The 24,440-nt window shown below is 50.5% G+C and overlaps 1 protein-coding gene across 1 annotated transcript; it reads right to left on the minus strand.

The window, feature by feature from the left end:
- Window positions 1-4,616: 4,616 nt before the first annotated feature.
- Window positions 4,617-12,340, minus strand: SLAMF8 (SLAM family member 8). Its single transcript, XM_073323081.1, has 5 exons — window positions 12,276-12,340; window positions 8,942-9,268; window positions 7,485-7,790; window positions 6,289-6,402; window positions 4,617-4,990 (listed from the first exon to the last, which is right to left on the minus strand). The coding sequence occupies exons 1-5, from the start codon at window positions 12,313-12,315 to the stop codon at window positions 4,932-4,934; spliced, it is 846 nt and encodes a 281-aa protein (XP_073179182.1). The 5' UTR covers window positions 12,316-12,340; the 3' UTR covers window positions 4,617-4,931.
- Window positions 12,341-24,440: the final 12,100 nt, after the last annotated feature.

The following is a 24,440-nucleotide window of genomic DNA, read 5'->3' on the forward strand; positions in this document are numbered from 1 at the left end:
GAAGAAGCAGAAGGTCTGGTATGACCGTACGGCGCAGGCCCGTGCCTACGCCACCGGGGATCGGGTGATGGCTCTCATCCCTGTGAGAAAGAACAAACTACAGGCTGCCTGGGAAGGCCCTTTCAAGGTTGTCAAGCAGCTCAATAAGGTAAACTATGTGGTGGAGCTGTCTAACCGGGCGCACCACCACCGGGTGTACCATGTGAATATGATGAAGCCATATTATACCAGGGGGAATGTGGTGTTGGCCGTGTGTGGACAGTGGGAAGAGCAGGGAGATGACCCTTTAGTAGATCTATTCCCTGGGACCAGAGCAGGTTCCCCCCTGGAAACAATTCCCCTCTCGGATCAGCTAACCCCTGCCCAGCAAGCTGAGGTCAGGGGGGTGCTGCATCAGTACCGACAGCTGTTTTCCAACCAGCCTGGACGCACTAATCTGGCTGTCCACCAGGTGCAGACAGGGTCGCACCCGCCGATAAGATGCTCCCCCTTCCAAGTCACAGGGAAAACTGCTCAGGACCTGGAAAGAGAGGTCCGGGACATGCTGGCTTTGGGGGTGATCCAGGCATCTGCCAGCCCTTGGGCCTCGCCAGTGGTGCTGGTCCCCCAAAAGGACGGGTCGGTCCAGTTCTGTGTGGACTATCAGAAGCTCAGTGCCATCACTATATCTGATACCTACCCCATGCCCAGGCCTGACGAGCTCCTAGACAAGTTGGGAGGAGCTCGGTACCTTACCACCATGGACCTTACACAGGGCTACTGGCAAGTGCCGCTGGATGCAGATGCCCGGCTGAAATCGGCCTTTATCACCCCTCTGGGGCTCTTTTAGTTCCTGACCCTGCCTTTTGGCCTCAAGGGAGCGCCGGCCACCTTCCAGCGCCTGGTGGACAAGCTACTGAGGGGGATGGAGAGTTTTGCCGTGGCGTATATTGATGACATCTGTGTCTTTAGCCAGACCTGGGAGGATCATGTGTCCCAGGTTTGCTGGACCGACTCAGGGGGCTGGGCTGACTGTAAAAGCAGAGAAGTGCAAGGTGGGGATGGCTGAAGTATCTTACCTGGGCCATCGGGTGGGAAGCGGCCGCCTAAAGCTGGAACCAGCCAAGGTGGAGGTGATCAGAGACTGGCCCGCTCCCCACACCAAAAAGCAGGTCCAAGCCTTTATTGGGATGGCAGGATACTACCGAAGATTTGTGCCCCACTTTAGCACCATAGCCACCCCCATCACTGAGCTATGCAAGAAGGGGAAGCCAGACAAGGTGGTCTGGACCAAGCAGTGCCAGGAGGCTTTCCGGGCGCTGAAGGAGGCTCTGGTCAGTGACCCAGTTCTGGCAAACCCAGACTTTGACAAGCCCTTTGTGGTGTTCACCAACGCCTCAGACACGGGACTGGGGACGGTGTTAATGCAGGAGGATGAAAAGGGGGAGAGACACCCCATCGTGTACCTGAGGAAGAAGTTGCTACCCCGGAGCAACACTATGCAGCCATCGAGAAGGAGTACCTGGCCATGGTGTGGGCCCTCAAGAAACTAGAGCCCTATCTCTTTGGGCGACACTTCACCGTGTACACCGACCACTCTCCCCTGACCTGGCTGCACCAGATGAAAGGAGCCAACACCAAACTCCTGAGGTGGAGCCTGCTCCTGCAGGATTATGACATGGATGTGGTCCACGTGAAGGGAAGTGCCAACATGATAGCGGATGCGCTGTCCCGGAGAGGGGGCCAGGAACTTCCCCAGGTCACTGGTCACTGGTCAGTTCAGTCTCGAAGGGGGGAGAGATGTAACGATGTGACGCAGCAGGGAGAGGGGAGTGTTGACCTGGGAATGTGCCCTGGGGATGGGAGATCTGAGAGCCTGTCACCTGAGCCAGGAGGGGGAGGGAGATGTGACACCTCTGCCCGGGAATGTGAACAGAGGCTGCAGGAGAGAGCCTGCTGGGGGGGTTTAGTTTTCAGTTTGGTGCTGGGTGGAGGAATGCAGGGAACCCTAGGGCTGGGGTCTAAGCTCTCTGCTCCCCCAGAAGGACTTGACTGAGGGATCCTGGTTGTACCCACAAGCTCTGTTTTGGACTGTGTTCCTGTTGTCCAATAAACATTCTGTTTTACTGGCTGGCTGAGGGTCTCAGTGAATTCCAGGAAGAGGGATGCAGGGCCTGGAGTCCCCCACACTCTGTGACAATGGACAAATGTTTGGAGTGAAACGAGGCTGGAATTAAGATTTAGTTTGACAGTATCAGCAGCATTTTGCACAGGGCAGTTGAAAAGCAGCTGGAAACCGAGTAGGATGCCCATGGAATGATGGGATTGAGAAACTTGCATCATGTGACACTGAACCTGCCCTGAGGAGGCACTGCAAACCCTTCCCCAAACACCCTGTAGCAGGTTGCACAGTGGGATAACTACCCACTGTGCGCTGTTCTCTGTGTTGATGCAAGAGCTGCTCCTGTGGATGTGCTCCACTGACACAAGGAACATAGTGTGGACATGAAACAGTGATATAATTACAGTGGTGATTGTACATCAACATAACTTAAATCAAATTAACTTTGTAGCATAGACATGGCCTTAGGTGTCATACTCACAGTGACTGCAATAGAAGTTAGGTGCCTAAGGAATTCTGAGGATCTGGGCCACAGTTTGTAAATAAGACATGGAGCAGAAAGGAAAACCAGGACGCTGGTATTATGATGCAGAATGACTTTAATGTGAAAAAGAAGAGAAGTACACAGGAAGAGACAGAAAGAATGCAAAGTACATTTGAGAGGATATATTTCCAGGGTTTCAAGAAGGTCTACAATGAATCACTGGTTCAAAGGTGATGCATTTCACACTAGATGTTCTTCTTTCTTCATTACAGTTGTTGAGTTTGACAATCAAGTCCTGTTTGCAACTATTTTAGGGTACTTGTTAGGTACTAGGGGGGCTAGTGCTAAATGGAAAGCAGAAATTTGGGGAGGGTATGTGATCCCGCATCCCCCCTCCCTACCCCACATCACTTCTGGTTGCAGGCATGTTCGTGGACTCTCTTGATTATACTGGTGGACCCCTAAGGTTCCTGGCCAATGGGAGTTGCGGAGGGGGCACTTGGGGCACGGGCAGCACGCGGAGACCCCTGCCCCTCGCGGGGGCTGCAGGGACATGCTGGCCACTTTCGGGAGCAGCATGGGGCCAGGGCAGGTAGGGAGCCTGCCTTAGCCCTGCTGCGCTGCCGGATTTCTAGCAGCCTAAAATCTCCCGGATTGGCTTTAGTAGTCTCTGGGAGATAAAGCCCAATTTTGGGAGACTCCCAGCAAAAGCAGGAGGGTTGCAAACCTAAGAAAGGTATTTAGGCTCCTAACTTCCACTGATTTCAATGGGCCTAAATGAGCTAATGTGTCCTTTTGACACAAAAAGTAAAGGTTTGAAGCATGTTATAAAAACTAAAATGGTGCCTTACCTGAATTTCTTATTATAAATCTCTCAGCAGCTGAGAAACTGCAAATAAAATGTCAATTGGAAATAACTGTGAGAAGTGTGTTTTTATGGAACGCCCCATTATGGGGCATGGTGGCATATGACCAGGCCAGCGCAGATCTACTTGACTCCACCTCTTGCAAATCATATCAAAGCACAGCCCTACGCCTACAGCACTGAGGGAATTTTGGGTCCCTATCAGCACACCCCTTACACAAACACAAACAAATACACGGTGCTTGTTAAAGGGGCGTACTCACTGGGACGGTGAGCAAAGTTTCCAAGACCTCTGAAGAGTCATCGCCCAACTGCTGACAGATTTAATGAAGAAACTCAGATAAGGCACCATTTTTCCTTTCTTATGTGCTTAAAACCTTTGCCTTGTGTGTCAAGAGGCCTCCTTAGCTGATGCTCTTGAGCCCCCAAAGTTTTGACTGGGTGCCACATTCCCTAGCCATTTGCGTGATTGTGACCAGTTTCTATCATCGGCACCTCTTGTTTACCCTTAAATATTTCTACTTGCAACTTAGCTGTGATTTGGCCCTATGCACCCTGACATTGGAATTATTCGGAGTCTCCTGATTAGGTTTTGGCATCTCAAACAACAGCTGAGTCCAAGAGCTGTCCTCATGATCACATTCATTACCCATTACCATGGTTGTGTGGTTCTCATTACATGGTTCTGGGGTCTCAGACATCGGTTGCAACAACCATATAGTTGTGTATTGGGTTTTCACAACCTTGCCCATGTAACATCTCTTCGTGAGCCACTTGTCTACAGAGTGGTGACAAGGAAAGATTGAAGGGTCTTTTCAGCAGCTCCATCTTTACTCAGCAGGCCTTTTCAATGGCACATCCTTATTCATACCCTGGTCATTGTCTTAGCCAATCGTTTAGGGGCAGCACATCAAAACCCTTTTGGTATCAGGATTTATTTATCATAAACCATGTTGACTGGCATTTATAATATTACCCTCCAGTGACCAGTCCTCTTCATTATTTACCCCTCCGCCGTCAACTGCAAACTTCATCAGTAATGATTTTCTGTTTTCTGTGAGGTCACCGATAAAATGTTAACTAGCAGAGGACTACTAGTCAGGACTATTCAGCAATGTTGATGAAAATTATAGACAGAAACAAGCAAATTCAGTAAAAATGTCTGCATGGTTTTTAATGTGGGGGTCTGGGGAACTGGGAGAGAAACACGGTGCAAAGGGTGAGCGACTGCTCTGAGGGCTGATTAATGCTTCTGTGGCCGAAAGCAAGTCTGTGCTGGGATCCTGACCCACAGTGACTTTCACAGTCACCCAGCTGTCCCCGGGGCAATGGAAGCTGCCAGCCCCCTGAGAAATTCTCCAGAAGAAAAGAGAATGTGGGTCAAGCAAACCCTGTGAGCTTTCTTCCATGCCAGCGACGAAGAGAAAGGAGGGCTGCTCTCCCAAAAGGACATGCCTCTGCTCTGTACACAGTGTCAATTCCTAGACAGGGGCCGCGGCAGGCTCCGAGGCATCCAACAGCAATTTCGTTCTTTGCTTCCCTAAGGAAGGGGGGAACAAATGTCATTCCCAGAAGTTGCAGAGCTTTCGGGAAGGGGTGTGTATTAAATATATTTGTTCTCTGCCCAGTGACTATTCACACACACACACACACACACACACCCGAGGGGCAAGCACACCTTTGCATTTCTGTAGCACCTCACCAAGCCTCACAGGCTAAAGACGTGCACTGCTGGTGACATGTGGCAGTGTCTGGGGAGCTGGGAGGCAGCAGACACCCAGCGCAGCAGAGCGTCAAGATCACAGGGAAAACTCCAACAATAGCAGAGTCATGGGACGCACAATGTCTATGCAGATAGGACAGGTTTTAAGGTCACAGGCAAAAGACCCAACCATCATGGGACTTGGCTCAATTACCTAACTGGCTGAGCTGACCCTGCGGGGCTCACAACTGAGCTAATGGAGATTCAATCAGACAGCACTGGCATTCTCTCTGTGCTCCCTTTTGGCTTCAGCAAGGAAGTCAGCAGCCCCAGCAGACAAACAGCCCTTGTAGCTTTGTTCCAGCCGCGAGTTGAGTTGTCATGGGGAACCAGCAGGAATGTCTCCAAATGGCCATTCCACCACAGCTACAGGTCGTTGTCTGAAGGCGGCTGGAAGCCACTCCTGCAGCTCTCTCACAGGGACTATGGTGCAGCCAGTCCCTGCCTTCCAGTGGAGCCACTGGGTGGGACTGGCCTGGCAGTCTAATGCCAGCACCTTATGGGGAGGAGGTTTGGGGCCATGGCTTGGCACCTGGCCGGACAGGCTGGGAAGGCTGTGGAGGCCACAATCCAGTCTGGTGGTAGAAGGCCCTTCATGCTGGCTTTGTGGCATCAGACTCCACCTGAGCGAAGAGGGGAAGCTCCCTGTGCACAGAACTATGAAAATCAGATTCCCTGTTTGTGTCACAACCCCTGAGCTGCTGGAGGGTGGGGGTGGGAAGTTCCCACTTTTATTTCCTAAGGGGGAGATTTCCAAATGCACCGAAGGCTAATGGGGACTGAGCGCCGAGCTTTCATGTTGTCTCTGGAAACCTGCCCCCACTGGCAGCAGCTGGTTTCTATGTGGGAGACAAGGACAGAGCAACACTGTGACACCCTGCACCTCCCTCCCTTCCTATCCATCTGCCTGGGGATTTGCACCATGCCCATCCCTGTGGTATCAGAGTGCCCATCCCCCTGCATTCTCCTGGCATTGCGTCCCTCTCCTGCAGGTGTATACAGCTCACAAGAGGGCTCTTCAGTACTTGGCAGAGCAAAGCCAGTGAACAGTGATTCTTGTGATAGACAGCTCCTACCTGAGCGCTTCCGAGAGAGAAGGAGCCCGAAGACAACCACTGCCAGGACCAGGACAGAGAGGGGCAGAGCAATGAGCAGGATGTTTCTATAGTCGTGCACGGCATCTTCCGCACCTGAGCAGGGAAGAGGAAGATGTCATGAGTGCCGTGGGCTCTTCTGGGCAGGGAACTCCAGCCAAGTACGCACAGGCTCTGTAGCTGTGCTGGCGCCAGGCATTGGGAAGAGGAATTCCAGCCACCTGCTGCACCATGAAAGCTTCTCACACTCCATGAGCCAACAGACCATGACAGAGTGGGGGAGGAGAGTCACAGGGAAATTCAGACTGCCCAGAACTTTAGCCTGTCTACTCTTTAGCCTGCATTCCCAGCCCCCCCCCCCCCCCCGGATCCACAGCCTTCCTGCTGTTCTGCCAGGAAAGTCACAGAACCCGGCTAAAAGCAGCTGCAGGAAAAGCCAGAGGAAAAGCATTCTCCAAACACCCCCGCTGCCCTCCACCTCCCGACGGTGCCAAGAGTGAGCTGAGGCAGCAGGAAATGCGGGGGAAGCTGAAGTTCCTCTGCAATCCAGAGCGGGGAGGATTTCTTGCAGCTTCTTTAGATTTGTGGAATTTCCTCACCCTTCCATGGATCTTCTTGTCCTGTGTTTGCAACAGTCCAGGCCAAAGTCTACTCTCAGCTACACTGGTGAAAATGCAGAGTGAGGCCAATGACTGAATTGGAGTGACTCTGGATTGACAACCATGTAAATGAGAGCACAGTGTGGCCATTACTCGTGCATTCCCTTGTATCAGCTGTGGCACTGAGGGGCTGAGTGACCTGGGCTGCCAACTCCCAACCTTTAAACTCAGCCATTGTGCAGGTAACCGAGAGCCCTCCTCCAGTGCTGCAGATGCTTCCACAGCTTGAACCCATGTGGGGGTCTGACCAGGGCTTGGATCATTCAGAACACCCTGGATATGCCTGTAGTTTTAGACTCTCTGGGTGATAATCCTCAGTGAAGATTCACCAGGGACCGTGACTCCCTCTCCACCTCATCCACCTTCACATGGTAGCAAATCTGCTATCAAAAGTAAATGCCCTCCCACAAAATCCATCTCCCAGGCACTGTCTTGTGGCTGCAGACAGCTGGGCCATTGGCTCATGCCAAGTGGCTAGGCACTGGGCTGGGCATGGGAGATGGGTGAAACATGACATACCTGTTTCCCTCTGGCAGTGTTCCCAGGGTGCGATGGTAGCTGATTCCCAACTGACAGCATTGGCTGCAGTACAGGTATAGGATACCTGCCTATCCGAGGGGCCCAGCTTAGCCCATAGGACCAGGCCAGCCTCAAAGAGAGAGTGATTGTCCATGCTCAGCACCTTGCCATCCGTCCTGCCCCAGCTGTAGGTTACGTTGGTGCCAGTGGCCGCCACACAGGTCAGGAACACCTCGCAGACCCTCGCAGAGCCACTGCGGCTGCTCTCTGATGTGAACACCTGCAGTGTCAGCTGGGAAACCACTTCTGGACACAGAGCAGACAGGACAGCAGAGGGGTCAAAGCCAGTAATCTCCCCCTGGCTGGATACTCAAACCCCACCTCCCTGCGGGACCACCCGCTGCACCAGCACACCTGGTATTAGTGTATGAATACATCCATTTGCACTCACTCACCAGATCTACCCCTAGAAATATCGGGCTCTGTCTGGGGGTTTGGTGCTGCTCTCCCACTGGGCAGGGCTTTCAAACTTCAGTCCTAGTAGCCCCAAGTGTATGTGTGTGGGGGGGGAGGGGGGGTGTAGGAGGCTGTGACAGCCTGTGTGGCCAACTTCATCTATTGCCGATCTCACAGGGTCCCTCGTCATCCAGAGCCAAAGGGCTGTGGTGCCAGCCTGGTAGTTGCTTTGTAAGAGCAGAAATAAAGGCAAGGGGGAAGTCACAGCCCCAAGTTCCCTACATGCTGCCTTGTGCCTGTGACAGCATTTCCTGGTTAGCAAAAGGGCAGTGCTCCCCTGTCCCTGCCCTCTGGGACATGTCCATTGGGTGCCCAGAATGAGGGCGATGGGACACGCAGTCACCTCCCAGGGCAGGCTGGCTCTGGATGCCCAGCTGACGTGCCCCGTGATGGCAACGGCGCTCGCCTTCCATAGTAATGCAGGGAGTGGAGGGCGGACTAGACGATCCCTTCTGGCCTTGTAACCTGGGGAGTCGCCGAGTTATACCCTCTGCAGCAGAGGCTGGACCAGGCCTCACACCACAGGCTAATCCCCTTCGCCAGGCCAGCAGGACATTTGCCCCCAGAGCTTCGTATTAGAACATAAAATACCCAAGGAGTCTGGGTAGGGTGGGTGCCCTGTCCCGGGACTGCCTGCCTGGAAGCTCAGCACAGCTGCCCCAGCTCCCTCAGGGGGCCTCTGTCAGAGTCAGCTGCTGGGCCTGGCAGCCTGCGGGGACAGGGCTGGCGCCAGGCAGCGGGTTGTTCCCTGCTGGTTCAGGTGAGACTGTTAGTCTCTAAGGTGTCACAAGTCCTTCTTTTCTTTTTGCGGATACAGACTAACACGGCTGTTACTCTGAAAACTGCACAGAGTGTTCGTCCATGGAGAATTTGGCCTAGCTCCAAACACATCACCCTCCTGCGCTTAAGTGGCAAGGAAACAGGAGCCCAACCCGGCGTACCGTAGACTGCCAGGTGCAGCATGCGCGTCTCCGTCTGTCCTCGTGTGTTCACCAGCAGGGCTGAGAAGGTGCCGCTATCTCCCAGTTCCACCTGACTGATCTCCAGGGTGAGGTTACTGTGGAGCCAGCTCCGCCCATAGAAACGGGATTGGTACAGGGTCTCCGCTGAGCCCCTGAAGTAGGTGGCCACTAGCTCTTCTGCCGGCGCTAGGTACCTCCAGATGGCATCCCTGACTTGGAACCCCAGGGGGATGTCGGCTCCCAGCAACACTGCTCTCCCCACCACTCCTGTCACCTTCACGGTGGCACGGGCTGTGGCCGGTGGGGCTGGAACGAGGCAACAGGCAGATGCCTTCATGTTAGGGTCATGGGAGGAGCTGGGATAGAAGCAGCATATCTGAGGCCACAGTGGTTCTCCTCTCCCGACACCCAGGGCAGCCTTCTCCTTGCTCCCCTGGGCATCTTTGGCATCTCCATGGCTGAGTCTGACATGGTGGCCAGTGCAGAGTCCCCACAGCCTCTCCCATCCCTGCCTCTGGTGTCACCTTCCCAAGCTCCCTCTTCCCCTGCCTACAGGCTTCCCATCTGCAGTGCCCTGGGAAGGTGAGGCTGCCAGGACCAAAGGCATCCATGTCACAGGAGTCCTAGGGCCTTTCTCCTGGCAGGCACCCACTGGGAAGCTCACAGATGCCCAGGGGCCTCCAGGCAAAAACAAGACCAGACTTTCCTAAGGCAAAAAGGAACCATCAAACAACAAACTTTGAATCACCCTCCCCCATCCCTGCCTCTAAACCGTCCACCTGTCCCACACCTCTCTGCTCTTTCTCCATCACAAAGAATCTAAAAAGAGCACAAGCCCCATTTAAAAAATCCTGTGCAGGTTGCCAGTTAAGAGCGAATGTTCCAGCAGTTGGAAGCAGCGTGGCCGTTACTATGGTGAGACAGGAACCAACAGAGCAGCCCCTGGCTTGCTCTAGATGCAGCCTGTGATGTAGCAACAAGGAATTATGCTGAAGTCAGATATTTAACTGACATATCCTTCTAAAGTTAAATGCTGCAGATTGAGACTCCCAATAAAAAGAAGATCCAGGCCCCCACACAAACAGAATTTGACATTTCCACAAGGATAAACTCTCTCCAGAACACTTCCTCACCAGCATCAGCTTCCTGGCCACCACAATCAGCTTCAACAGTGGAACCCTACAGACAACTGTATACAAGACACCCATGGATCACCGCACCTACCTTCACAGATCCAATAACTACCCCAAATACACCAAGAAATCTGTTCTCTATAGCCAAGCCCTCAGATACCACAGGATATGCTCCAAGGAGAAAATCCAGGATACACACCTTAACACACTTAAAACTTCCTTCAACAAAAAAGGACACTCCACCAGAGAAGTAGATCTATTATGGAATGGGCCACCCAAATACCCCAAGAGAACCTGCTTCAATACAGAAATAAAACCCCCTCCAACCACACACCTCTAGTTGTCACCTATCACACCACATGGGAACCCATATGGGGGATCATCAAACTAGTACGACCCATACTCAACGGGTGTCCCATCCTGAAAGAAATTTTTCCTGAGCCCCCTCTTTGGGCCTTGAAGCACCTCCCCCCACCCCACCCCACCCCACCCCCCCACAGCCTTACCAAGCTCATCATCAGAAACAAGCTCCCCACAGACCAGGACCCACCAACTCAGAGTGACACCAGACCCTGCCAGAACAACAGATGCAAAACCTGCAGACATTGCTCCACTGCTACAATGATCAACACCCCCCACAACACACCTTTAAAGACCCCTTCCATGGGTCCCTACACATGACTATCAAAACAAATGATAGTAGGAGAACACTTCAATCTCCCTGGCCACTCAATAACAGATTTAAAAGTAGCCATACTTCAACAAAAAGCTTCAAAAACAGACTTAAAAGAGAAACTGCTGAGCTACAATTCATTTTCAAACTTAACACCATCAATCTGGGCTTGAATAGGGACTGGGAGTGGCTGGCTCACTAGAAAAGCAATTTTCCCTCTCTTGGTATTGACACCTCCTCATCAATTATTGGGGGTGGACCACATCCCCCCTAACTGAATTGGCCTTCAACACTGGTTCTCCACTTGTAAGGTAACTCCCTTCTCTTCATGTGCCAATATATATTTATGCCTGTATCTGTAATTTTCACTCCATGCATCTGAAGAAGTGGGTTTTTTACCCATGAAAGCTTATGCCCAAATAAACATGTTAGACTTTAAGGGGCCACCAGACTCCTCGTTGTTTTTGTGGATACAGACTAATACAGCTACCCTTCTGATACTTAAAACAAATGGTGTACCTAATCCAGTGCACTAAATGCCTCAGTAACTACTATGTGGGTGAAACAAGACAATCACTACACTCTCCAATGAACTCACCCAGAAAAATGATAGAAGGCAAAAATACTTCACAAAGTGATCACTGCATATCTGATCTCTCAGTCCTCAGCCTCAAAGGAAGCCTGCAAAACACCTTCAAAAGACAAGCCTGGGAACTTCAATTCATAACTTTGCTAGACACTGAAAATCATGAACTCAACAGAGATACTGGATTTGTGACTCATTACAACAATCTGTAACTCACTAGCCCCCTCCCCAGCTTTTTTTTTCCTTCTCCCCCTATGACTGGAGAGGTGTTAATGGGCCACTTCACCTTGAATGGTCTCTTGAAATGTGCTAACTACTTATGCTAAACAATCTGTTCCAGGTTGTGTTTAGCTGTGACACTCTGAGTACAGTTCCTAGATCTGAAGAAGAGCTTTGTGTAAAGTAGAAAGTTTGTCTCTCTCACCACAGAAATTGGTTTAATAAAAGAGATTACCTCATCCCCTTGTCTCTCTAATATATTTTGTCAGCTTCTTGGGGCAGGGACTGTCCTTTTGTTCTGTGCACAGTGCCTAGCACCAGAGTTCTGGTCGTTGGCTGGGGCTGCTAAGCACTATGGTAATACAAATAATACACAATAAAAATTACAACTAGCCCTGAATCTGTAGCAACCCATGGAGATCCAAGTGAATCTGCACTGGCATATGTGTTCATGTGGCTCACCCAGCTGCCCTGAGACACTGCTGGCTGCTCCCATGGGTGAAAGGAGCTGCTCCTCTCACTCCCTGATAAACACACAGGTCTGACGTGTTCCAGTGATGCTCATATCTGCGGTGAGCCCTGTGGCTGAGTTAGCATCAGGGACTGGCTGAGAGTCAGCTCTCCATCCACTCACTGGTTAAAGGTCAGCCTGCAGAGACCGCAGTAAGTAACAGCAGGGTGAGGAGGGGTGAGAACTCTTACCTTTGTGCAGGAACAGAGCCAGCACCAGCCAAGCCACCATCTCGCTAATCCAGAGCCTGCTAGGGTGCTTTTTCTGGAGAAAATGAAAGCTCTTGTTGATGTCTGGCAATGGGATTGCCTGATTTTCCCACAGGAAATCCCCTCTTCTCTGTCATCACTCAAACCCGCAACTCAAAGCAGAAGTGAGAGGCTGTGCTCAGCCTGTACTTCTCAGGAGCAGTTAATGGGCCCAAGACAGAGGCTGGAGATTCTGGTCTCATGCAACACCAGAGCAGTAGCTGGCCCCTCAGAGGAGGCAGGATAGGGCCAGACTGTGCCTTGCAGGTACCAGGCCACATGGAGGCTGCATTGGCTGGGGAGGAGCACAGTACAGGCCAAAATGTTTCCAGAGAAGACGCCAGTGGCCCATGAGTGCACGATTCACACTGCTAGTGATGAGACCAAAGCACCATGGCAGACCTAGGACCTTGGTGAACTCTGTCCTATTGAATGGTTCTTCCATGACCCAAATATCTGGGCGCCTTCCAGCCGGGCATTAAGTAACATGATCCTGGCTTCCTAGAGGGAGAACTCTGCATGCCAGGGAGGGGGTGCTTTGGGAGAGATTTCAGGGGAGGGGCTGTTTTTAAAGGTCCTGTTTCTTTCAGAGCAGACCAGGCAGAGCCATACTGCTGGCACTGGGAGCAGGAAGTGGTGAGTCCATAATTCCTGGGGGAGTTTGCTCCACAGTCTGGGAGTGGCCCCTGAGGAAGCCCTGTCTCCAGCACAGATGAGCTTTCCCTGCTGGCGGAGAACTCCATTGGACAGTAAGAACAGTAGGACAATGGAACAGATGCCTCGGGAGGTTGTGGAATCTCCTCCACTGGAGGTTTTCAAAAGGAGGCTGGAGCCATCTGTCTGGGATGGTTTAAACACAACAAATCCTGCATCTTGACTAGATGACCCTTGTGGTCCCTTCTAACCCTATGGTTCTATGGACCTGAGAAGCAGAGCTGTCAATCACAGCCCCCCGGCTGGAGCTTTAGGCTCTTTTAGGTGCCTTGGCCCAGGCCACTGTTATAGAAAAGTGCTTATATGCTATTTTATATAAATGTTGAATAAGTTTGTTCTTATAACTTAGCATAAGTTACTAACTTAGCATCAGCGATTAAAGTAGTTGAAGCCTTAGGCCAAGGTCAGGCTGACCTGAGAGAAATGCTGAAGAAGCAGCTGCAAAACCAGTTGAGACTGCCCGTTATCACTGGAGATAAGGGAGAAATGCAAAAAGAAGAACTAATTGTCTTCAGGAGTACATCTGGTACCCGGCAACGGACAGTCCACTCAGCAACAAAACTGTCCAATAGGAAAGGACAGAGACCCCTACTCAAATTAGGGGATTGGACTTTGAACATGGGCAAGGGCGGTGTTACCAACTGAAAAGGGTATAAATGCTTGCAATTTCTGAGGGGCGGAGTCCCTCTCCTGAGGCACCCAGCTCGAGCTGTATTTCTGTTGACTAATAAAGGATGCTTGTATAAATTGGACTCAGAGTTTAGAAGTTTGTGGGATCCTAGAGTCGAATCTAACACCTAGATTGGTTAGAGACCTGCTAATTCATTTTCCTTTACACCACTGAGCGTCCCAAAAAACAGGGCTGTGACCTTGCACCTGTTCTGGTGAGGCACTACAGGTCCTGAACCAGGGTGCATAGGTCCCCAAACAACCTTTGCCCCCAGCTGCCGCCCCATGGCTTGTTAGCAACTTGTGGGCTGAGTGGCTAATGGAACCCTGGCCCACGAGAGGCACCACCCACATGTGTCCTGATTGGAGAAGCACCCGGCCACACCGATTGGTCCAGCTGCACTATTTAAGCCAGAAGGAGGCACAGAAAGTTGTTTGTGCAAATGGATTAGTTCCTGGCTGGCTGCTTTGTCGGACCCTGCCTTTTTGACTGGCTCCTGAGCCCTGCTCTGCTGACTTGTACCCAGATCCTGCTTTCCTGACCTGTTCCTGCCTCTTGGCTGTGACCACTAGGTCTGACTGCCCAAGCCCCAGTTGTGACATTTCTAAGGGGAGTCTGTGCAGGGTCTCATGGGCTCATGGTAGTCTGTGTTCTTGAGGAAATGCACTGTGGCGTTCTGTATTAGTTGGAGTTTTCTAAGGGCTGAAGGCTTCATGCCCAGGTCTATCACACTGCTGTCATCAGATGAGTGGTGATGAAGGTGTGAATAACTGAGGCCAGGTGATTGTCTGCCAGGAAGGCATGAGTGGGCTTGCCAGCTGGAGGTGGGAGAAAGCACGACTCATGGAAGCTGCATTGTGTCATGTATTTCCCCTGCTCGACCTTTACCAATTCCACAAATCTTATTGATTCCAGTGCAGCTCCTCCTGATTTACACCAGATTGCTTCAGAGTAATGTGGGTGTAATCAGGATCTGAATGAGCTCTCCCATGACATCTAGTGATGGGCTGAGGAAGAGGACTTCAGGAGCTGACTTTAGAATCATAGAATCATAGAAGATTAGGGTTGCTAGAGACCTCAGGAGGTCATCTAGTCCAACACCCTGCTCAAAGCAGGACCAACCCCAACTAAATCATCCCAGCCTGGGCTTTGTCAAGCCTGACCTTAAAAACCTCTAAGGAAGGAGATTCCACCACCTCCCTAGGTAACCATTCCAGTGCTTCACCACCCTCCTAGTGAAATAGTGTTTCCTAATATCCAACCTAGACCTCTCTATGACAGACCCCCCCATAAAGCTTTATGAAAATATGCTTATGAATATATATATGATGTATCTGGAATATGTTTCATGCTACATATGGCATGTAACATATCTATGTAAAGGTTATGATCTACTGAATATATTCATCCTATTTGTATGCATGTGCCATTGTTGTATTTGAAGTTATGAATACTGGCTGTATACTTGTTTGATTTTAAATAACCTAAGTAAAGCATTTGGTCAGCTTCTTTAGAAGGGAATTTGCAAGTTAAGTGCCCAATCAAGAAGCACTTAATGCACAATGGATCTTGGAAGGCTCCAATCCACATAAGAAGTCTACCTGAGGACGTTCAAGGTAGCATGTAAGCAATGGCTGCTGCCTGTAAAAACTGAGTCATGCATGGACATGTGACTTGCCCATGTGACTCCAAAACTCCATCTTGGAGCTGGACTTTGCATAGGAGAGAGGAGCGGGTCTCCACCTACAAGAGAAAGTCTGTTTAAGCCTGTGGGAGACCCCTCCATTTGGTCTTCAGCTGGCTAAAGAGATAGCCTCTCCACCCCCAAGGATACCTGAAAGAAACTGGAACAAAGGACAGTAACTACAGGGGGTGTGAGTTATTGCTAGACCCAGACTAGAAGGAGACTAGCCTGTAAAAGGAAGCTTACTGGAACTCCTCTGAGGGTGAGGTTTTACCTGTTCTCTTAGAAATAGACATAGACTTGCATGTTCTATTTTATTTTGCTTGGTAATTCACTTTGTTCTGTCTGTTACTACTTGGAACCACTTAAATCCTACTTTCTGTATTTAATAAAATCACTTTTTACTTATTAATTAACCCAGAGTATGTATTAATACCAGGGCAGGTGGGGGGGCAAACAGCTGTGCATACCTCTCTATCAGTGTTATGGAGGGCAAACAATTTATGAGTTTACCCTGTATAAGCTGTATACAGGGTAAAACGGATTTATTTGGAGTTTGGACCCCATTGGGAGTTGGGCGTCTGAGTGTTAAAGACAGGAACACTTCTTAAGCTGCTTTCAGTTTAAGCCTACAGCTGTTAGGGGACATGGTTCAGACCTGGATCTGGGTTTGCAGCAGGCTAGCGGGTCTGGCTCAAGCCAGGCAGGGTTCCAATCTGGGAGGGTAGGGAAAGCAGGGGCAGAAGTAGTCTTGGCACATCAGTTGACAGCCCCAAGGGGGTTTCTGTGATCCAACCCATCACACTCTCCCACTGCAACTTGAGACCATTGCTCCTTCTTCTGTCATCTGCCACCACTGAAAACAGCTGAGCTCCATCCTCTTTGGAATCCCCCTTCAGGTAGCTGAAAGCTGCTATCAAGTCCCCCCTCACTCTTCTTTTCGGCAGATTAAATAAGCCCAGTTCCCCCAGCCTTTCCACATAAGTCATGTGCCCCAGCCCCCTAATAATTTTCGTTGCCCTCCGCTGGACTCTCTCCAATTTTTCCACATCTTTTCTATAGTGGAGGCCCCAAAACTGAATGCAATACTCCAGTTGTGGCCTCACCAGTGCTGAATAGATGGGAATAATCACTTCCCTCGATCTGCTGTCAATGCTCCTACTAATGCAGCCAATATGCCATTAGCCTTCTTGGCAACAAGGGCACACTGTTGACTCATATCCAGCTTCTCGTCCACCGTAATCCCCAGGTCCTTTTCTGCAGAACTGCCGCTTAGCCAGTCGGTCCCTAGTCTGTAGCGGTGCATGGGATTCTTCCGTCCTAAGTGCAGGACTCTGCACTTGTCCTTGTTGAACCCCATCATATTTCTTTTGTCCTGATCCTCTAATTTGTCTGGGTTACTCTGGACCCTATCCTTACCCTCCAGCTTATCTTCCTCTCCCCCAGCTTATTGTCATCCGCAAACTTGCTGAGGGTGCAATCCATCCCATCATCCAGATCATTAATGAAGATATTGAATAAAACTGGCCCAAGGACTGACCCCTGGGGCACTCTGCTTGATACTGGCTGCCAATTAGACATGGAGCCATTGATCACTACCCATTGAGCTCGACAATCTAGCCAGCTTTCTATCCACCTTATAGTCCATTCATCCAGACCATACTTTTTTAACTTGCTGGCAAGAATACTGTGGAAAATGAATCAAAAGCTTTGCTAAAGTCAAGGTATATCACGTCCAGTGCTTTCCCCATATCCACAGAGCCAGTTATCTCATCATAGAAGGCAATCAGGTTGGTCAGGCATGACTTGCCCTTGGTGAATCCATGTTGACTGTTCCTGATCACCTTCCTCTCCTCCAAGTGCTTCAAAATGGATTTCTTGAGGACCTGCTCCATGATTTTTCCAGGGACTGAGGTGAGGCTGACCAGTCTGTAGTTCCCTGGATTCTCATTCTTCCCTTTTTTAAAGATGGGCACTATATTTGCCTTTTTCCTATTGTCCGGGACAATCCGATCGCCACAAGTTTTCAAAGATAATGGCCAATGACTCTGCAATCACATCAGCCAACTCCCTCAGCACTCTTGGATGCATTAGATCTGGACCCACGGACTTGTGCATGTCCAGCTTCTCTAAATAGTCCTTAACCTGTTCTTTCACTACTGAGGGCTGCTCACCTCCTCCCCATACTGGGATGCCCAGTTCAGCAGTTTGGGAGCTGATCTCGTCTGTGAAGATGGAGGCAAAAAAACATTGAGTACTTCAGCTTTCTCCACATTATCTGTTACTAGGTTGCCTCCCCAATTCAGTAAGGATCCCACACTTTCCCTGACCTTCTTGTTGCTAACATACCTGGAGAAACCCTTCTTGTTACCCTTCATATCCTTTGCTATCTGCAACTCCAGTTGTGCTTTGGCCTTCCTGATTACACCCCTGCATGCTCGAGCAATACTTTTATACTCCTCCCTTGTCATCTGTCCAAGTTTCCACTTCTTGTAAGCTTCCTTTTTGTGTTTAAGCTCACCAAAGATTTGTCTGTAAAGCCAAGCTGGTCGCCTGACATATTTGCTATTCTTTCTGCCCACTGGGATGGTTTGTTGCTGCACCCTCAAAAAGTCTTCTTTAAAATACAGCCAGCTTTCCTGGATTCCTTTCCCCCTCATATTAGCATCCCAGGGGATCCTGCCCATCGGTTCCCTGAGGGAGTCAAAGTCTGCTTTTCTGAAGACCAGGGTCTGTACTCTGTTGCTCTCCTTTCTTCCTTGTGTCAGGATCCTGAACTCGACCATCTCATGGTCACTGCCTCCCAGGTTCCCATCCACTTTTGCTTCCCCTACTAATTCTTCCCGGTTTGTGAACAGCTGGTCAAGAAGAGCCCTGCCCCTAGTTGGTTCCTCCAGCACTTGCACCAGGAAATTGTCCCCTACACTTTCCAAAAACTTCCTGGATTGTCTGTGCACCGCTGTATTGCTCTCTCAGCAGATATCGGGGTGATTGAAGCCCCCCCCCATGAGAACCAGAGCCTGAGATCTAGTAACTTTTGTTAGTTGCCTGAAGAAAGCCTCGTCCACCTCATCCCCCTGGTCCGGTGGTCTATAGCAGACTCCCACCACGACATCACCCTTGTTGCTCACGCTTCTAAACTTAATCCAGAGACTCTCAGGTTTTTCCTGCAGTTTCATACTTGAGCTCTGAGCAGTCATACTGCTCTCTTACATAGAATGCAACTCCCCCACCTTTTCTGCCCTGCCTGTCCTTCCTGAACAGTTTATATCCATCCATGACAGTACTCCAGTGATGTGAGTTATCCCACAAAGTCTCTGTTATTCCAATCACATCATAATTCCTTGACTGTGCCAGAACTTCCAGTTCTCCCTGCTTGTTTCCCAGGCTTCTTGCATTTGTGTATAGGCACTTAAGATAACTCACTGATTGTCCTGCTTTCTCAGTATGAGGTAGGAGTCCTCCATTCTTTTGCTCTCCTCCTTGTGCTTCCTCCTGGTATCCCACTTACCTCAGGGCTTTGGTCTCCTTCCCCTGGTGAACCTCGTTTAAAGCCCTCCTCACTAGGTTAGCCAGCCTGCTTGCGAAGATGCTCTTCCCTCTCTTTGTTAGGTGGAGCCCGTCTCTGCCTAGCAATCCTATCTCTTCAATCCGACCCATAGCAGGTCCATAGCAAAACTATCTCTTCAATCAGACAGCTGAGCACAAAGCCCTACATTTCAACAGTCTCCAGGCACAGGAAGCTGTATGTTAAGGAGGTGGGAGAAGGCTCCTGAGGGGTAACACTACCTTTGTTTGTTTGACTCCTTACTTTTATATTTTTTAAAGAGCAGCTGCATTCCACACCTTGAGTAAACTCCTAAACGTTGCCAGTTGCATTAGAGAAGGTGGCTATTTCGGAAGCCATTTGCAGCAATGGTCAGTGTTGTATATTGAGACATTGATTTCTTTAGTCATTTCTGTTAAAAGTAAATAATTAAATTACTAAGAAACTATAATATCTAAAATTATTAAATGTTTAAATACTAGACCATACTGTGATTTACCCCATCTTACTATAAATTATTTCTAGGCTAATTTTAAGTAATTATAATTAACCTATAGATCAGCGTTTCTCAAACTGGGATCTGCAGACCCCTGGGGGTCCAAAAGGGTAGTCCAGGGGATTCGCGGGCCCCACTGATCAACTCCTCCCCTTTCCTCCCAGCACCTCCTGCATGCTGCTGAACAGCTGTTCAGCGGCATGCAGGAGGCACTGGGAGGGAGGGGGAGGAGCGGGGCTGGGGTGCTCAGGGGAGGGGGTGGAAAGAGGCAGGGAAGAGGAGGAGCAGGGGTGGAGCGAGGGTGGGAAGAGGTGGGGTGGGGATGGGGTCTTGGGGGAAAGGGGTGGAGTGGGGGCAGGGCCTGGGGCTGAGTGGGGGTCTTGGGGGTCCATGAAAATTTTTAAATCATAATGGGGGGCTTGGGTTGCTATAGTATGAGAACTGCTGCTATAGATTCAAAGTGGGGGTAGGGTTTGACAGACACAAATGAATGTCAGTGAAAATGTCACCCCCAGATGTTGAGGCCAGAAGGGGCCATTTCAGTCCTCCAGTCTGAGCTCCTGCATAACCCAGGCCAGAGACCCTGACCAAGGGACTGCAGGATTAGGAAATCATTTTTCCCTACTGCATAAGTGACACTGTGAGGTCCGGTGACTTTTAAAGACATCCAGCTCTGATGTAAAGACTCCAGGTGATGAAGGATCCACCATCCTGGGAACCATTGTTCAGTGACTAGCTCCCATCCCTATTAAAATGCGTCATATTTCCGTTTTGAATTGTTCTAACAGCACCTTCTAGCCCTTGGCTCCTGTTACGTGTGTGCCTGCTAGTGTCCCTAGTGTCACAGTGGATGGATGGGGCAGATATCTCCTCCATGCGGACTCTGGTTTCTTCTCTTGGAGCTAGAGCCAGGTTAGATATAAATATTTCTTCTGGTTCCTCTTCTCAACTCAGATAACAATTTTTGCAGCCTTTAAACAAAATTGCTGAGACCACAGAAGGAAATGAGCTCCCAGCAGGCTGCTTCTGCTCAGCTTTGTTTCTCTTTGTGCAGAAGAGGCTGAGGGATATTCTGTGCAGTGGATTCCAAGGGGCAGGACAAGCCATGATCTGGCTGGCTTGCTGCGTAACTGGTGTACTTATCATTTTGTTAGTGCCCTGGAATCTACACCAGGGTTTGTCTTACTTCTGTAATTTGTCTGGTCTTTCTTAGCTAATTGATTTCGTAAGTAACTACTATGATAGTTATTCAATCACTACACAATAGAGTCATAGATTACTGTGATCATTTAGTCCTGTATAACACAAGCCATAGGAAGTCCTGTTTGAACTAGAGTGTATGGTTTAGAACCTTACCTGATCACTCTCGTTACGGTGTGTATGGTAACACTCATTGTTTCATGTTCTCTATGTATATAAAATTCCCCCACAGTATTTTCAACTGCATGCATCAGATGAAGTGAGCTGTAGCTTACGAAAGCTTATGCTCAAATAAATGTGTTAGTCTCTAAGGTGCCACAAGTCCTCCTGTTCTTTTTGCGGATACAGACTAACCTGGCTGCGACTCTGAAAGCTGGTGTAGAACAGCATATGCAGCCCACAAAGTGTTACCTGGGCTGCAGGTTGAGAACCACAGTACCCCCCAAACTCCTATGCTCAGCACCCTCCACCCAGAGACACCCCCCCACAGAGTGGGGCCAGGAGTGGAGAGCTGGGCATGGGGCAGTGTCAGTGATGGAGAATCCACAACTCTTGGTAAATTGTTCCAAAGGTTACTTGCCATCACTGTTAAAAATTTGCACCTAATCTCGAGACTGAATATGTCTAGCTTCAACTTCCAGCCATTGGATCTTATTATACATTTGTCTGTTAGATTTAAGAGCCCTGTTCCCCTTATAGGTACTTGCAGACTATGATCAAGTCTTCCATTAACCTTCTGTTGTTAAACTAAGTAGCTTCAGCTTCTTGACTCTAAAGCACTAATCGACATGTTCACTAATCCTTTAGTCATTCTTCTGGCTCTTCTCTGAACCCTCTCCAATGTGTCAACATCCTTCTCAAATCATGGACACCCAAACTGGCCACTGTATTCTAGCAGCAGCCACACCACTGCCAAATACGGAGGTGAAATAACCTCTCTGCACCTGCTCAAGATCCCCTTGTTCATACATCCTAGGACTGCATCAGCCCATTGGCCTCAGCATTGCAAGGGGCCCTTGTGTTCAGCTGATAATCCACCGCGACCCGCAAGTCTTTTTCAGCGTCACTGCTTCCCAGGGGAGAGTCCCCCATCCTGTAAGAACAGCCTGCATTCTTTGTTCTCAGATGTGTAACTTTACCTTTGGCCACATTAAAACAAATATTGTATGCTTGCAACCAGAATAACAAGCGATCCTGGTCGCTCTGTACCAGTGACGTGCCCTCTTCATTGTTTACCCCTCCACCAATCTTTGTGTCATCTACAACAGTGGTTCTCAACTAGGGGTCCGAGGGTCCCTGGGGGACCACAAGCAGCTTTCAGGGGGTCCATAAAGCAGGGCCGGCAAAAGACTTGCTGGGCCCCAGGGCTGAAAGCTGACGCTGGACTATGAGGGGGTTGAAGCCCAAGGCTCTGAGCCTCACCACCTGGGGCTGAAGCTGAAACCTGAGCACCTGAGCTTCGTGGGAGCCCTCTGTGGCATGAGGCCCCAGGCAATTGCCCTGCTTGCTACCCCCTAACGCAAGTCCTGGCTCTTATATGCAGAAAAACAATTGTGGCACAGCTGGGCCATGGAGTTTTTATAGCATGTTTGGGGAGTGGAGGGGGGGGCTCAGAAAGAAACGGGTTGAGAACCCCAGATCTACAACCTTTATCAGTGAGGGTTCTGTTTTCTCCCAGGTCATTAATAAAAATGTTAAATAGTCTAGTGCCAAGAACCCATCCACCTGGGATCCCATTTGAAACACTCCTACTCCGTGACGTGAGTCACCATTTGCAATTGCATTTTGAGATCTGTCAGTTAGCCAGTTTTTAATCCATCTAATATGTGCCATGTTAATTTTATATTGGTCTCATTTTTTAACCAAAACATTGTGCAGGACCAAGTCCAACGCCTTACAGAAGTGGAAGTATATCACATCAACACTGTGACTTTAGCGCTCTGTAGTTTATGTGCTTAGTATTTAATTTCAAGCAACCACAGAGAATTGCTACAAAGCCTGGCAGATGATTCCCTGACTGTGCCTGAGAAACGCTGTGGCTTATGGTGTGAATTGAGTATGGCTGGTGCCCGAGTCTCAGATGGGGAGCATTTTATGCCATGCACTTGTGGGTCACTTCATTCTCTGCTGTATTCTCCCCCTGGCCCACACCTGTCTTTATGGCGATCTTCTGGAGGCGACTGGCTGTTAGTCAAAGATACAGGGGTGGTTGCGGTCTAAGGAGTAGATCCTCTCAGGAGAGGTAAAAGGGGCATGAAGTACATGGGCTGGAGCCAGGAGTAGTGGAAAACTCCCTAAAATTGTGGGGCCACCAGAGCCCAAACCATGGCCCTGCCCTCACACTGCCCATTCCCCCTGAGGCCCTGCCCTCGTGCCACCCATTCCATCTGGAGGCCCCACCCTCATGCCACCTATTTCATCCTGAGGCCCCGCCCTCATGCCACCCATTCCCCCTGAGGCCCCTCCCCAACTCATTCTTCTCTGCCCACTCCCCCTGTCGCTTGCCCTTACGGGTGGGAAAAAGTGATGGGGCCCCTGGCGTCCCCTATTCTGGCTCCCCAGCTGGAGCATTCAGCCATGGTGCCTGTTTCCCAGAGGCACTGAGTCAGGGGCAGGTTACACTCCTGTTTCTTTGGCTGTATTTCCAGCTGGGGTGGGCTTGTCTCACCTTCTCCCCTGATGCTCTTTCCCTGCTGTGGCAACAGAGACACCATTCCTCCTGGGTCCCCAGCCTGCATCTCTAATGGCTCTGAGCTGCCCCAGAGTGCTCTGGGCTCCTGAAGATCACCCCTGCCCATCGGGGCACTGGAATGGGGGGAGGGAGCCAGGGGGCCATGGCCCCCCTACTTTCTACCAGCTGAAAGGGCAAGTGATGGCAGGAGGGGGTGAAGAGGAGCAAATGAGGGGCGGGGCCTTGGGGGGAAAAGGCAGTGCGAGGGTGGGGCATCGGAGGGAATCAGGGCCTCGGGGAGAAGGGGCGGTGTGAAGGCAGGGCCTCAGGGGGAATCGGGGCCTCGGGGAGAAGGGGCCATGCTGGGTGGGATCTCGGGGGGCGGAGGGTGTGGTGTGGTGCAGGAGGGGCCCTGTGGCCCCCCCTTCTGTGCCCCCCCCTACTTTCAGGGCGCTTCCCCTGCTCCTGCTCCCATGCTCCATGCTGAATGGAGACAACTCTGCCCCTCGCCGGCAGGGCGTCTGAGCCACAGCCATCGATGGGTTTTAGGCTTGATCTGCGTTACCAACTTATCTCGGTATCACTGCATTGCTCAAAGGTGTAACCTCTGGTGTAGACAGCGCTGTGTCGGTGGGTGGGATTTTCCCATCAACATAGCTACCGCCTCGCGGGGAAGTGAGTATCAATGCCAACAGGGGAGCTTCTCCCATTGGCATAGGTAGTGTCTTCTCTAAGTGCTACAAACCCTTAGTCTCAGGCCCCATGGGCAGGGAAGGGCCACCCCCATTGTACAGATGAGAGCTGAGGCACAGGAGAGGCTAAGGGATTGGCTCAAGGTTATGACACAAAGCCAGTGGCAGAGCTGGGAAGAGGAACTCGGGCTCCTGCACCCCAGTTCAGAATGCTCTCTACTAGCCCAGGCCTATGTGCCAAGGGCAGGGGGAGGTGATGGGAGCTGGGCTGAGCAGACTGGAGCTATGGGGGGATAGTGTGCTGGAGCATTGATCATTTGGGGGTGGGGGATGGGCCAGCATTAGGGGCTGCTGTGCCCAGTAGTCAGCTGCCTTCATCTCCCCTTCCTCCATTCTGTCACCTGATTGGACGCGGCTGGGGCTGATGCCCTTAG

Source organism: Lepidochelys kempii, chromosome 24 (genome assembly GCF_965140285.1).
Source record: "Lepidochelys kempii isolate rLepKem1 chromosome 24, rLepKem1.hap1, whole genome shotgun sequence".
NCBI classification, from domain to species: domain Eukaryota; kingdom Metazoa; phylum Chordata; order Testudines; family Cheloniidae; genus Lepidochelys; species Lepidochelys kempii.